The sequence below is a fragment of the Typopeltis vanoorti genome, chromosome 8 (genome assembly GCF_054136105.1).
Source record: "Typopeltis vanoorti isolate ZY-2024b chromosome 8, IOZ_Tvanoo_1.0, whole genome shotgun sequence".
Lineage (NCBI taxonomy): Eukaryota > Metazoa > Arthropoda > Arachnida > Uropygi > Thelyphonidae > Typopeltis > Typopeltis vanoorti.
In genome coordinates, this window is record NC_143556.1 from 20926309 (window position 1) to 20941682 (window position 15374).

At 34.6% G+C, this 15374-nt stretch overlaps 1 protein-coding gene across 1 annotated transcript in view; it reads right to left on the bottom strand.

Moving 5' to 3' along the window:
• The window catches only part of Hel25E (ATP-dependent RNA helicase 25E), a 105333-nt gene that overhangs the window by 16932 nt on the left and 73027 nt on the right, over nucleotides 1–15374 (bottom strand). Inside the window, exon 6 of the mRNA XM_090397149.1 lies at nucleotides 4821–4952. Within this exon, the coding sequence (XP_090253275.1) occupies nucleotides 4821–4952 (132 nt within the window). The remainder of the gene's footprint in view (nucleotides 1–4820; nucleotides 4953–15374) is intronic.

Genomic DNA, 15374 nt, shown 5'->3' on the forward strand with positions numbered 1-15374 from the left:
CAAGCAATACTTAGTCTTTACTTGAGTTGTAAGTCAGCAGTTAGAATTGAAGGAAGTACAGGAAGATGGTTTGATGCTAAATCTGGTGTCAGACAAGGATGTACATTATCCCGTCAATTATTTATTATCTATATGGATCACAATATGAAGGAAAGTGGTATTAAACCTGATATCAAAATTGGAGATGCTAATGCTCTTTGCTTTATGCGGACGATGTTATACTTCTAAATAAATCCGCTACAAGTCTGCAAGATTCCCTAACTAAATTGAATAACTGTTGTAATAGATATGGTATGAAAATCAGCAATAACAAGACAAAGACAATGAAAATAGGCAGAAGTACTGAAAATGTGAATTTGAACTGCATTGTGAATGGAGAACCTGTGGAACAAGTAAAACATTTCAGCTACTTAGGCACATGATTTTTAGTGAAGATGGTAAATTAAATATGGAAATAGACATCAAATCAACAAAGCTGACATTTTAGGAAGTCAATTGAATAAATTCATATGGAATAAGAGAGAAATTAGTCGGAACAATAAACTAGATATATACAAGACAGTGTTCAAACCAATTTTAACTTATGGATCTGAGAGCCAGGTTAGAAGTAAAACACTTGAAACAAAGACTGAGACAGCAGATGAGTCCTGAGAAAGATTAGAGGCACAAATTAGAGAGACCAAGATATAGGTAAATTGATACATTAAAAAGTGACTTATAAGATAGAAATATAAGATCTGATAACGTTGGAGAAAAATTGTAGATAGGAAGTTAGTAATGACGTAAATTTTTCACATAGTTACTTGTCGGTTACTTTTCAGTCTGTGGAAGGCCTGCCTTCCACACACTGCAACTGGATCACCAACTTTCTCACTGGTTGCTTTGTGTCATGGTAGACGGTTTCTTCTCCTCAGATTTCCTAACCAATGCAGGAGTACCCCAGGGTTCTGTTCTTTAACCCTCTCTCTTCCTCTTGTATATAAATGACGTGTTCTAAGGAACTTCCAGTCCTATCTGTAGCTTTGCCAATGACAGTACACGCCATTCCTTCTTTTCCTTTGACAAGTCTTGTGCTCAAGTATTAGAATCCTTAAGAACCACCATGACCAGTGACCTGGACTTCGATATCCTAGCTATATCCCAACAGGGCAAACTGCACACCTGCTAACTCCACAAATCCCAAATCTGCTTAACTATGAAATATTGCTCCCATATTTGGGATGGTGCACCAAAATCTTCTTCAAATTGCTCGTTACATCCACAGACATTGCTTCTCCCTAGTTCCTCTTCTACAGAGGATGGTGTGTTCTGTTGAATTGGCCACTATTATTTCTCCACCCTTCTCCAAAATCATTAAAACAAGAGCACTGCTCAACACCCTTTTACAGTCCATCTTAAAACTGACTCAACAAACTTCACCTCCTCCTCTTTCATTCCATAACGATGAAAACATCATTCACACTGCACAATAAGAGAAAAGGACCTACATACAGGTACAGCTCAAGAATTATGCCCACAGAAGGTGCTAATTTGGACCACAGAACATGGCATTTCCTTCTGGCCTAGGGAGATGCTTTGGCAACTAAGGCAAAATATCAACTTAATACTTAAAAGTTTTTGTAAGCTATTTGCAACATAATGTACAGTACTTATGCAAACAATTAATTGCACTAGTATCTATACCAGAAACCAAAATTTATTTCACTAAGATGACACAGCATACTACAAAATAATTAACCAAGGATAAAAAAAAGTTATGAATATTAGCATAAACTGTTAAAAAAGCAGCTTATAATAATAAAATTAAGAAACTGAGGTATTTCATATAATTATTTTATTTTTTTTTAAATTAAGTTTTAATTATTAGTTTATATAGGTGTGAGAACTTAGAAGAAACAATCTTAGGGCTGGTCACAACAGCTCCCCCCCCACCCCAATTTAATAGCAACTAAAAAAAAAAAGCATATACTCCAACCTGCTTAAGTTGTTTCTTGGAATCATTTTTGTAATTTTATGCTGCATATTTGCTTTAGTTTTAATATCATCTTCCCTTGCATGGTCTGAAAATGTTTAATATTTTCATGTTTCAGAACCTTGTCTTTGTCCTTTTTTGTCGCCTATGCTTTATTATTATCTAACTAGTATGATCTTGAAGATAATGGTAAGAGAGGATATTAGAACTAAATATGCAACATAAAGATTACAAAAATGATTAAAATACATATATGAAATCAGTTTGGCTATATGCAATGGAAGCTAGTTCAGGTGTGCTTCCTTTATATTATTTATACTGACAACAACAAGAGTGGATTATCTGGTAATGTTTTATGTTTGGCAGAAGATTGTAACAATCAAGTCATTAGAGGAACAATGCACTTAGTCCATTTGAGAACTGATCTAGGATTTTCACAGGATGCAGCAACATTCTCACAAAGCAGAACAAGTTCCACATTCTGTAATAAAGAGACAATACTAAATTATATCATCTCCATTTGAAGCAAAGCTTAATTTCATCATTTATTAATAAGATTACTTAGAACTTAAGTCTTAAAAATAGAGACCATCAAAAATGTAGCTAAATATAATATATCAATTCATCAAATGCCATGTAAGCTATAAATGAAGGTTCTCCCAATGGTACTTTTGAAGGCAGGATTGGAATGGCTGAAAGTATTTAAGTTAGTTCACACACGAGAAACAGACAATGGTGACAAATGTAAACTGTAGGAGTATAGAAAATATTTAAACGTGAAAAAAAATATACAGTTGAAAAATTAGTACTTCATAAATGCCTAGAAGAGGGAAAGATATCAGAAAACTGGAAAAATGTTACTCTGATACTGTTATTTAAAAAAGAGACAAAGAAAAAGTAAAGAACTATAGGCCAATTAGTACTCTCTCTAATCTGTACAAAATTATCACAAAAGTAATAACAAACAGGTGCCTCTTCTAGACTCAAATCAACCAGTAGAACAAGCAGGATTCCATAAAGACTTGAACACAATTGATCATATTCATGCAGTAAAACAAATAATAGAAATAAGCAGAAGAAAACCAATTGCCTCTCTGTTTAGCCTTCATTATGAAAAAGCATTTGATTCCATCAAAACTAATGCAATAATCAAAGCACTCCAGAATCAGGGAGTTCCTGGAGAATATATGGACCTCCTCCAGGCAATATACCACACTACAACAGCAACAATCCAACTTCACAAGAGTAGCAATTGAAAAAGGTGTCCAAAAAGGAGACTATCACCCAAAATCTTTACAGCAGTCCTTCAAAAAAATATTTAATAACATAAACTGGACAAACCTTGGTATAAAAATTAATAACAGAAACTCAACACACCTAAGATATGCAGATGATATAATTTTTGCAAACACTCCAGAAGACCTATATCATGAAAGCAGAAAAGTCAGTCTAAAAATAAACAGAGAAAAAAACTAAAATCATGTTTAATCATTCTGTAACAGAAAAAAAAAAAAATTTCTTGGAAACAGTCTCTTCATATATTACATACTTAGGTCATCTCATTGATCTAAACTGTGAACTCCAAAACGAAATAGAAGAATTCAACTTGCCTGGAGTGTATTCAGAAAATTGAAAAGCATTTTTCAAAACAATGATATCCCACTCTGTTTAAAAAGGAAGACATTTAACCAGTGTATATTTCCAATCACATGTGGTTGTGAAACTTGGTCTCTAGCAAAAGCACTGACAAATAAACTAGCAACAACTAAAGAAAGAAAAGAAAAGACAAGATTGATACTAGGCATCACATTAAAAGATAAGCAAAACACCTGGATAAGAAGCCAGAACTCATATCACTGACATCATTCTTCATAAGCGACTAAAATGGTGGAAATGGGCTGGACATCTATCCAGAAAAGAAGATGGGAGATGGATCACCATACTAATGAACTAGATTCCAAAAGAAGGGAAACGAGGTCGAGGACATCCTAAAAGAATGTGGAATGATGAATTGTCAAATTTTGTTGGGAAAAACTAGTCAACCCTAGCAAAGAACAGAGAAAAATGGAAGGAACTGGAGGAGGAGGCCTTCATCCTGCAGTGGACAGAAAATGGCTGAAAAGAAGAAATTAAATGTATGTCAGTTTAATATAAAAATCTCAGACACCATTGAATAATTTCAAACAGTGCTATTAGATAGAAAGTAAGTCTTGTAAAATGAATCAGCATAGCAGAAACTATAGCCAGAAACATTCTGGACTGTGAAGCAAGGTTGCCAAAAAATCAGTTGAAGACAAAAAGCTTTCCAATTCCAAGACTAAATGATCTTTACCAAGGGTATAAGAAATTTTGAACAAATGTTTGTTGAAATAGGAACAAAAACAAGTGCATCCAATCATTCAACATAAAGAGTACACTTGGTTATAAATGGGCTAACACCAAACATATCTAGTGCACAGAGAAAGCCAACCTGCACTAAGTGCCAATTATACAACTTTGTATGTGCAGAACAGATAACATACATTTCAAAAACTTTGCATAACATGCACATATTATTTACATTTTACAGAACATGTAAATTAACCAATAGGGGCTGTAACCACTCCTTTTCTCTCTTTTTAAATGAGTATTCCAATCCAATTATTATCAGTATAAAATGAAATGCTGTATTTAACTATAATATTATTAAATTTTTACTCTGGTCATATTATTAAATAAATATTATAAACAAAGGCATGCTCATATATGCAGTAATAAGTATCATGGTGGATACCATTTTATGATTTAAAGATTTAGTTAAGATTAGGCTGCTGAGACTTCAGAAAGCATCTAAAGACAAAGAAAATACCTGATTAAATTCAAGTACATCTAAAAGCTCAAACAGTTTTCTGTTTTTTTCATTATCTTTTAGCTTGACATAGTACTGCTGCAAACCATGAAGTGTAAGTTTGGCTTCATCATCCACATAAACTTCCATGGGCTGAAATAACAAACAATCTTAAAGGAGATAGGGCTTGTACTATTATTTCTAAAGAATATAGCAATTTTCTAGAGAAATACAATTTCAGAATTGATTATCAGTCTGACTAATTCAACAAACATTACAGATGGTATGTTAGAAAAATATATCAATTTTATTATGATGATATTAATGATATACAGTTCTAAAGATGCTGTAATGGCAAGGGTTGAATATGTAGTGTGGTATACAATAATAAAATTAGAACAAAGCAAAGGTTGCAATTTAAATTTTGTTTATGTATGGTTTGACTTGTCAATCTAACAAGCTTGCCCTATAAATGGGCACTCTTTGCTATGTAATCAAAAAAAGTTACTTTTACTTTTTTAAAGCAATCTAAGTGATGCAAGTTAGTATAAATTAACTCTTCTCTACAATTATATTAATAAATGACCTCTAAAATGAATTTAAGATAATTTATTAAATAAAATTTTTCTAGAAAAATTTCATTCCAAAACAAAAACATGGTTTCTATCAGTGAACCTTAATAAGTTCAGTTTAATCCTTTATCCAAGTGTGAGCAAACAAAGTTTGCGCCTGAAAGTATCTTCAGGACTGGGGTAAGGTAGCACAACACCGAGCAACTCGTTGCAAAGGTGGAGAAAGATCTCATCACTCCTATCTCACTATCTCCCATAATGCAAAACACATCTCCTTGCGGACATGTGTAATGCTATGCATTAGAGCAAGGGCCACTACCCATACCGTTTCAACCTTTATTGAGGTCTCTTGTCAGTGGGAGCCAGGCCTTAATGCATAGCATTACACATATCTGCAAGGAGATGTGCTTTGCATTATGGGGGATACTGATAGGAGTGATGAGTGCTTTCTCCACCTTTGCAACGAGTTGCCCGGTGTTGTACTACCTTACCCCAGTCCTGAAGATACTTTCAGGTGCAAATTTTGTTTGCTCACACTTGGATAAAGGATTAAACTAAACTTATTATAGTCTAACCAAGTGAAAAATAAACTCTCAATATCAGTGAACCTATATCTAAAATCAAATCCCTTCTCAAATAATGAAACTTCTACTCAATGATGTCTTTGTTTTTTAACCTATGTGATCATTAGAAAGTAAAATTTGAGTAGGTACAGAAAGTCTCTCCTTTAATTTTTTTTTTTTCAGCTGATTTATTTAACACTTAAATCTAAAGCTTCAAATCTATTATCATTTCATTGCCTTCATATGGTGTAACCCATTACAAAGAGAGTAGCAATTATGATGTGAAGAAAGGCAAGATAAGCATTGGTGAATGGGAACCAGTTATGGAAAGATGCATAAAGTTGAGTTAAATCTTGCCTTTATGCAAGATTTAACTCAATTCTACAAGGCAACACTACTAAATGCATATAGACACCAATCAATGCAGAAGAAAAAGAAATGCTAATTTTATGATGTACTACAAAAAGTACTGAAACATATCCAAGAGATACAGTAATGGAAGACCTAAATGTCAAAATAGAAAATACTCACACAAGAAAATAAATAATGGGAAGAATAAATGAAAAGGGAGATGCTTTTGGACTTTGAATGAACTATAATAGGATTGATATTTAAACACAAAAAACAACTATAAGACAAAATGGGTGTCGCCAGATGGGGGAAAAAATAAATAAATAAAAAATCAAATAAACCATGTAATGATAACGAAAATGGAGAGGGTCCCCTCCTGGATGTGAACACAATGAGAGAAAAGCAGATGCCTATACAGATCAATCCTCACTAATGGGAAAAGTGAAAATAATGGTGATGGACAAATAAATGAAATAAAAAATAAAACACACAATGTAAATTAACTTAAAAACATGGAAACTAAAAAGCTTGCAGTGGAGGTTAAAAATAGATTTCAGGCTTTCACAGACTTACAAAAGGAACATGAACCCAAGAGCATTGAAAAAATATGGACAGATATTAAAAGGGTATATATCACGCAAATGCAGAAACAGTATTAAGAAAATGGTATCCTTATATATAAAGTACAAAAATGAAGAAAGGAAAGAAATAAAGAAAAAAAAAAACTAATATAAAGAAACACACAAAAGTCAAAAGGACAAGAAAATGATAAGAGAATTTACAGAAAATTTACTAAAAGCAAAAGCTACAGCAAATGGAAATGATACCAAAACACTGCAATATAACAAGAAAATAGCAGGCAAGAAGAATCATTAAAGATAAAGGAGGAAATAAAATAAGCACCAACCAAATGAAAATAAGATGGGTGGAACATTTTAAAGAAATAATGAATAGGAAAAAACCCTGAAATAGAAATACCAGAGAGAGAGAGAGCCCTGAAAATTGATATTAATTAAATAAAGTGAAATATAAATTCAATAGTGGATTCCATTTCTTAATCAAATATGAACCTAAGAGAAACACAATCAGGATTCAAAGCCAATAAATAATGTATAAATCAAGAAGTTATATAAGAATTAATGACTCATTATGGCATACCATATAAAATTGTTAATTTAACTTAAAAAATCAATGAAAAATATAAAATACAAATTATGCATAATGGAGAACTTTGAAAGTTTGAAGTTAAAACAGGAATCAGACAAGGTTATGGGGAAAATACAAAAGGAAAACAATGGAACAAAAATCAAATCAATAGATTTTGCAATGACATGCATCTACTGACACACACAACATATGAAAAGGAAAAAAAAAAAAATAAAACTAAATGAAGAGCTGGCTTGAATACAAATAAAAAAGAAAGATAATAAGGAATCTAGAAACAGTAGAAAGCCAGAATTACCTAGCCTCAGTAATAAATTAACAAGAAGCAGATATATCTTAGATATATAGGTGTGACATTCTACAACGCCCACTTCCTCCACCAAGTGGGCTTTGTTTGGATTGTTATATCAGTTCTATATTTAGGAAATACAGCACTGTTATGGCTGCCTAGTGGTATGACATTCAATATTTTATGAAGGCTTCAAAAATTTATGAAAAGGGGACGTATATGCAAATATACATCATAATGTGACAATTCTATGTTCATTAGAGAATGTAAGTTAATGTATTATTTCCCCCTAATAAAGAAATAAGGACAATTTTACAAAATTTCAATTACTCATGCTAACTAGCTGTTAGCACTGAAGTGATTGATACGAGCAAATGATTATATATAAATAAACCAGACAAATATGGCTTTTGAAAACAAGTCAAAACACTCAAGGAATAAGTAAACCCTTCAAACCACAGGAGACAATTTAATAAATGACTTAAAAACATTATACGCAATGACAGATTCACAAGTCCATATATTCGGTATTTTAATAACTTAGCGTTCCTAAACTAGTAATTAAGTGAAAATATTAATTTAACATATCATAATGCAATGTTTGTTGATATTTTAAAGTTCATAAGTATTTATGCCACACAACCATTACAGTCAATTTCAAGTAATCAAGTAAAAAATGATTATAACATAATGAGCTATCCAACATGAAGCCTGTTTTGGAATTTTAAGATCTTAGTAAAATTAAATTAAATTTTAGACCTAAAATTTATCACATAATTAAAAAAAACCTTTACTTTTTTTTTTTTTTTTGAAATTTCAAAAAATGGCAAACAGATTCTTTTTCTGTAAAAAAAAAAAAAAAAAAAAAAAAAAAAAAAAAAAAAAAACGATACTATTGATGAATTACTTAACTTCTGATGTATATGCAAACTGAAAAAGGTGTGACAAATTATTCCGTGTTCACACATACACTTAAGAAATGGAAACAACAGCATCTAAGAGATGAAATGACAAAGCAGTCAGGAATGAGAGGTACAAGCAATCTCACTATAGAAAATTTCACTCACTATAACAAACTCCGGAGAGGAATGAACAAAGCCTCATATATACAAGACTATCCTAAAGGAAGTTCACTACAGTAAACTGTTCATACAGTCCTGATAAATTTGTTCAGTGTAAATCAATAATTTATTAAATAAGAGTGAAATATAATAAACTCTCACTATAGAAAACTTCTAACAGATTAACTATTCACTGTAACATATCACAGGAAATTGTTAGTAGTGAATTTCTTTTAGTACAATAGTGTGCCTATGAGGCTCTAGTCAGGACTTTTGTGTGGTGAAAAACCATTAATCCTCAATATAACTCAGTAATTCAGAGATGGAGGAAAAATTCATCTTGATCAGAATTCACCATACTGTTGTTTTCAACTAAGCAGATGGTGTTACTGACTCACAAATTGGAACAATATATTAAAATTCACACCATTACCTGTTAGTGTGCATACTATGTAAATTTAAGAATATACAGGGTGTTTCAGAAGGAATAATAAATGTTTTGGTAAGTGGTAGTATAGCTTATTTTGAGTAAAAAAGTTCACATAAACATGTGTCCAATTGCCATTGGATGCAGAGATACTAAACTGGCAACCAAAAAACTATTATGAGAGGTATTAAAGAAAGATAAATGACATATTTATTGACTGATACAAAGCACAAATAATTGACAAATACTGTAATTTACAGTTCATGATAAATGTTCAAAAATTCCAATGCCAATCTCATGCACTTGTGGTAATAGTATGTGTTGTTCTTCTGAGGTCGTCTTGGCATTCTTTCATGAGGGCAGCATTATCTATAATGCGAGTGATCAATTCATTTCTTGTATTTACCTTTTCTTTGCATACTTTGCTTTTCATCCATCCCCACAAAGCAAAATTGAAGGGAGTGAGGTCTATAGACTTTAGTGGTCAGTTCAAGGAAAATCTGATTTGGATATTGTGCCACCTGATGGCTATAATGTGCAGGAGCTCCATCTTGCTGAAAGAACATACCAATCACTAAGGGGAACATTCTCCAATAGTAGTGGAAGTTCGTTTTGCAGAAATTGCAAACAAATGGGTCCTGTAAGATGATTTAGTAGCACAGCAGGCCCAGTCAAGTGATTGTCAATCATACCATACCACACGTTTACAGAGAGGTGATGTTGGAAATTTGTTTCTGCAGTGGAATGCGGATTTTCGGACCATGATGCTGTCACAGGCGAAAGTAGCTTCGATAGTGAACAGTATTAATGGAATTGGTGATTAGTATTTACCTACTGACAAAATTCCAATCAACTGTCTTCATCTCCTGGGAAAAGGTGTTACACCCTCTGTATGTCAAATGGACACAAACCCTGCTCTTGCAATGTTCGTCACTCTTGTATATGGAACACCAATACATGCAAATATTCTGTGTATTTGTAGGATTACGTTCTACTGAAAAATGTGTTCTACTTCATCCACATCCAGAAGAATTGACTTCTAGGAACAGTACCACTCTCATCAGTTTGTTGTGAAAACTAACAAACACTCTTGAATTGGGTACTCTGTGGTTAAGAAACTGTCAATGGTATTCTCTACAAGCAGCAACAGTACTTCCATTGCAAAAACCATAAACAACATATGTGTACAGAGGCTTAATGGATATTTTACAACACTCAAAAAGAATTAAAATAGAATTTAATACTTCCTATATTTCGTCCTAGTCACTAGGACATCCACGAGGATTACAAAAACAATTAATGTAACATGCACACACAAATCTTACAATACTAAGCCCAACCACGTGGGTGACACTAAAGTCCTATCTAGGTGGAGCGCCCTCTGGTGATGAGTGTTTCCCAAATCTTCGGAAGCTTAATACAACCGTATTTGTTAAGGTTTGGTTGGTTTCTGAGAGCTGCTGCTGCTTCTAAGAAAAGTCTCTCTTTCTTGAATTTGCTGTGGTGGAGCATGGTGGTTTTCTTCCATGATACTCTGTGGGTGGTGTCCAAAACATGGTCAGCCAAGCCTGAATGGCCATAGTTATGTTTGCATATGTAAGACTTGTGTTCATCCAGGTGGATGGATGCTGATCTGCCTGTCTGTCCAAAGTACGCCAGCTTACAGGAACAGGGTACTTTGTAAACTCCAGACAGCGAGAGAGGAGGGAGTTGATCTTTCGTAGAACGGATAAGGGTAGCAAGTTTGCGGTAGGGCTTATATGCTGTGTAGGTTGTACTTTTTCAGTATCTTGGCTATTTTATCAGATGTGCCACGGATGTAGAGTATGATGATGGCATTTTTAAAATCTTGTTGACGAGAAGGACAGGGAATGGGGGAGGAACTGATTATTTTTTTGATACTGTGTTCGCTGTTGCCATTGGAGAGGAAAGTGTTGTGTATGTGGTTAAGCTCAGTAGTAAGGGCGGTTCCACTGGAACAAAGATTGTGGGTTCTCTCAGTAAGAGTTTTGATGATGCCATATTGTTGTGAGGGGTGGTGGTGGGAGAGTTTGTGAATGTATCTGCCTGTGTGTGTGGGTTTTCTGTATACAGTGAAGGCAAGTGTATCATTAGGCAGGCATGTGACTAAGGTGTCTAAGGAAGGGTAAACAGGATTCTTGGATGTAGGCTATTAAGATGACTGAGGAAGGAGTCTAACATGTCTGGGCCATGAGGCCAAATAGAGAACACATCATCAACATATCTTAGCCAGATAGGTTTGAGTGGGGCTGAGTCTATGGCTCGTTTTTCGAAATCTTCCATATAGAAATTGGCAGGGGGGGTGAGAGGGGGGAACCCATGGCAGTTCCCTCTATCTGCTTGTAGGATTTTTTCTTCCAAGAGAAATATCCAGAGTTAATGGCAAAGGAAAAGAGATCTAAGATGTCAGAGGGAAAAACGTTTTCTAACAGAGATAAGGTGTCAGTTAAGGGAATATTGGTAAACAAAGAGGAGATATCAAAGCTTACCAATACGTCTGTATTATTCAAGGTTAAATTTTCTGTGAGGGCTTTAAAGTGGGTCGAGTTTTTTATATAGGAAGTGGACCTTCCAGTTGGGGGGGGGTCAGTGAGTTGGCCAGCTATTTAGACAGTCTGTAGCAAGGTGCATTGGTGGCATCTACTATAGGTCTGAGTGGGGAATTGGGTTTGTGGATTTTTGGTAAACCGTATATTCAGGGGGAACGGGAGTGGAAAGGTTTAAGTTTTTTCGTGACGTCAGGGGGCCAGGAGGTTACTTTTTTAAGTAAGCTTAAAAAAGTAACCCCCATCTCACCCCCCTTGCCAATTTCTATATGGATGATTTCGAAAAACGAGCCATAGACTCAGCCCCACTCAAACCTTCTATCTGGCTAAGATATGTTGATGATGTATTCTCTATTTGGCCTCATGGCCCAGACACGTTAGACTCCTTCCTCAGTCATCTTAATAGCCTACATCCAAGAATCCAGTTTACTATGGAAAAGGAAAAGAATAACTGTTTACCCTTCCTAGACACCTTAGTCACACGCCTGCCTAATGATACACTTGCCTTCACTGTATACAGAAAACCCACACACACAGGCAGATACATTCACAAACTCTCCCACCACCACCCCTCACAACAATATGGCATCATCAAAACGCTTACTAAGAGAGCCCACAATCTTTGTTCCAGTGGAACTGCCCTTACTACTGAGCTTAACCACATACACGACACTTTCCTCTCCAATGGCTACAGCGAACACAGTATCAAAAAAATAATCAGTTCCTCTCCCATTCCCTGTCCTTCTCGTCAACAAGATTTTAAAAATGCCATCACCATACCCTACATCTGTGGCATATCTGATAAAATAGCCAAGATACCAAAAAAGTACAACCTACACACAGCATATAAACCCTACCGCAAACTTGCTACCCTTATCCGTTCTACGAAAGATCAACTCCCTCCTCTCTTGCTGCCTGGAGTTTACAAAGTACCCTGTTCCTGTAAGCTGGCGTACTTTGGACAGACAGGCAGATCAGCATCCATCCACCTGGATGAACACAAGTCTTACATATGCAAACATAACTATGGTCATTCAGGCTTGGCTGACCACGTTTTGGACACCACCCACAGAGTATCATGGAAGAAAACCACCATGCTCCACCACAACAAATTCAAGAAAGAGAGACTTTTCTTAGAAGCAGCAGCAGCTCTCAGAAACCAACCAAACCTTAACAAATATGGTTGTATTAAGCTTCCGAAGATTTGGGAAACACTCATCACCAGAGAGCACTCCACCTAGATAGGACTTTAGTGTCACCCACGTGGTTGGGCTTAGTATTGTAAGATTTGTGTGTGCATGTTACATTAATTGTTTTTGTAATCCCTGTAGATGTCCTAGTGACTAGGACGAAATACAGGAAGTATTAAATTCTATTTTAATTCTTTTTAAGTGTTGTAAAATATCCATTAAGCCTCTAACATGACATAAACAACATAGCATGTGTAAAGATATGTGCAGCATTCTTAGCAAATTTCTAACATGAAATTGCATCAGGTTATAATTGCTTCTTGGTCACATTTGATTCAGAGAGCTGTACGTGCCAGTTTCAAACAGCTGTATCTCCATATCCAATGACAACTGGACACATGTCCATATGAACTTTTTTTTTACTCAGCATAAGCAATGCTACCATATATCAAAATATTTACTATTCCTCCTGAAACACCCTGTATAAATTCAGAATTTAGCTCATAATGTACACCACAGCACTTAGTAGGGTTAAATGTTTAGAGCATCTCCTCGAAGTCATAAAATCAATGTAGTTTATTAATAATCCTAATTCTGAGGAACCGACTTGTATATTCTGCTGCCACTAATGGTTTTCTATTCATACACAGGAAGGGAAAAGAAATTAAATAAGAATTCATACTTTCCCATTCAACCTACCAAAAACTACTGCAGTATTCATTACTGTTCACCATTTGGCATGTAACACTAAAAAACTTTTCACAATATGAATTCTGAGCTCCATGCAGCAGTTCAAGACTTCTTTCTTTGAGTCTTTCAAATAACCTCCTTTGATATTTGTACATATTATAACCTACAAATATTCAAATGTATTACTTAAGAATTAAAGATAAATAATTAAGGAAGACATAACACAATCATATATTTCTTTTGGGGATTCTGAATAGGGAGCATGTTAAACATTTTAAGTAACAGTAACACAGAATATTTTTAAAAAGAAAATATCTGAAAAAACATCAACTACTATGGCAACATCCAGAAATGGCCTACATTAACATTTCTTTCTCAGAGCATTCAGTCATTCAAAATGTTAAAAAACCCACTGTCAATGTAATAAGAAATAAGGCATGTTTATGCAGATATTGTCATTTTTCATCAAAAACCTGGCACATGTAGATATCAAATGTTCATTTCATCCTATCACTAGCAATAATAATACAACATAAAATGCTTAACACTGTTGGTCTTTTTCTACCTTGTAAGAGAAAATAAATAAAATAAAAATCTCAAACCAAGATACAGATGATCAAAAAGTAATGCAGGATAACTGGTAATATAAAAACTGAATAAGAATTAGATTATCAGACCTGTATTCACAAAAATAAAGATTTTATAAAATGACCGCAAATATTTAGGCTATAAATTAACAATGAATGTCTATCCTATTTACATAACTGAGCCACATGCTGGAGTGCCATCATGCAAAAAGGTGATGAGCACACTATTTTTAGCCATTGCCATTTATAAGGATGAGACTCTCCCAAATCTTGGTGACAAATAGGCAATCACTCTGATTTAAGTTTGGGGGTGTGTAGAAGTGCTCTCTTTAGCCTCTCAAACCTAAAGCCTCCTTTCCTGTGCTCCATTTAGAATACTTATGATGAACAGCTGTTCACCATAAACCTACCTTCACAGGCTGATACATACAGTAAGGTTCAAGCCCATCATTCATCTAAAAAAATACGTATATTCGAATCTTTGCTCAATAGAGCATGTTATCTACTTCAATTACTAAGCTTTCTAACAAGAACTGAACATGCATCATACTAGAGAATGGCTTCACCTCAAGTAAGTTTAAACACATCCTGGACATATGCAACCCTAACCCCAAGCACAATTCCAAACCTGTACAGGTCGATATCCCATACATTAGACATCTCCGAGATGATTGCAACGATCCTGATAAGATACAGCTTAGTCCCTACATTCTTCCCCTTCATCAAATCTCCTGGTAACCATTCATGAAAGATGAATGGTCCCTTTCTTCTCTCCTTGGTGTTTACCAGGTTCAGCGTGAGTGCCTCAGCTTGTATTTTGGACAAAGGACGTTAAGTAGAAAAATGACTACAAGAACACCAGTCTCACATAACCAACAATAAACCTGGAAAATCTGGCCTTGCTCAGCAGAGTGGACATGTAATACTTACCTTTTACATCGGAATGATTGCCAAGATCTGGGAGAGCCTCATCCTTATAAATGTGCAATGGCAAGCAATAGTGTTCTCCACTTTTTTTTTTAATATAATGCTGCCATTCAATTGTTCATCTAAATTTCTATTCGTAATCATTTAATTTTAGTTTTAGCTTTAACTACAATCTCATTTAAATTTG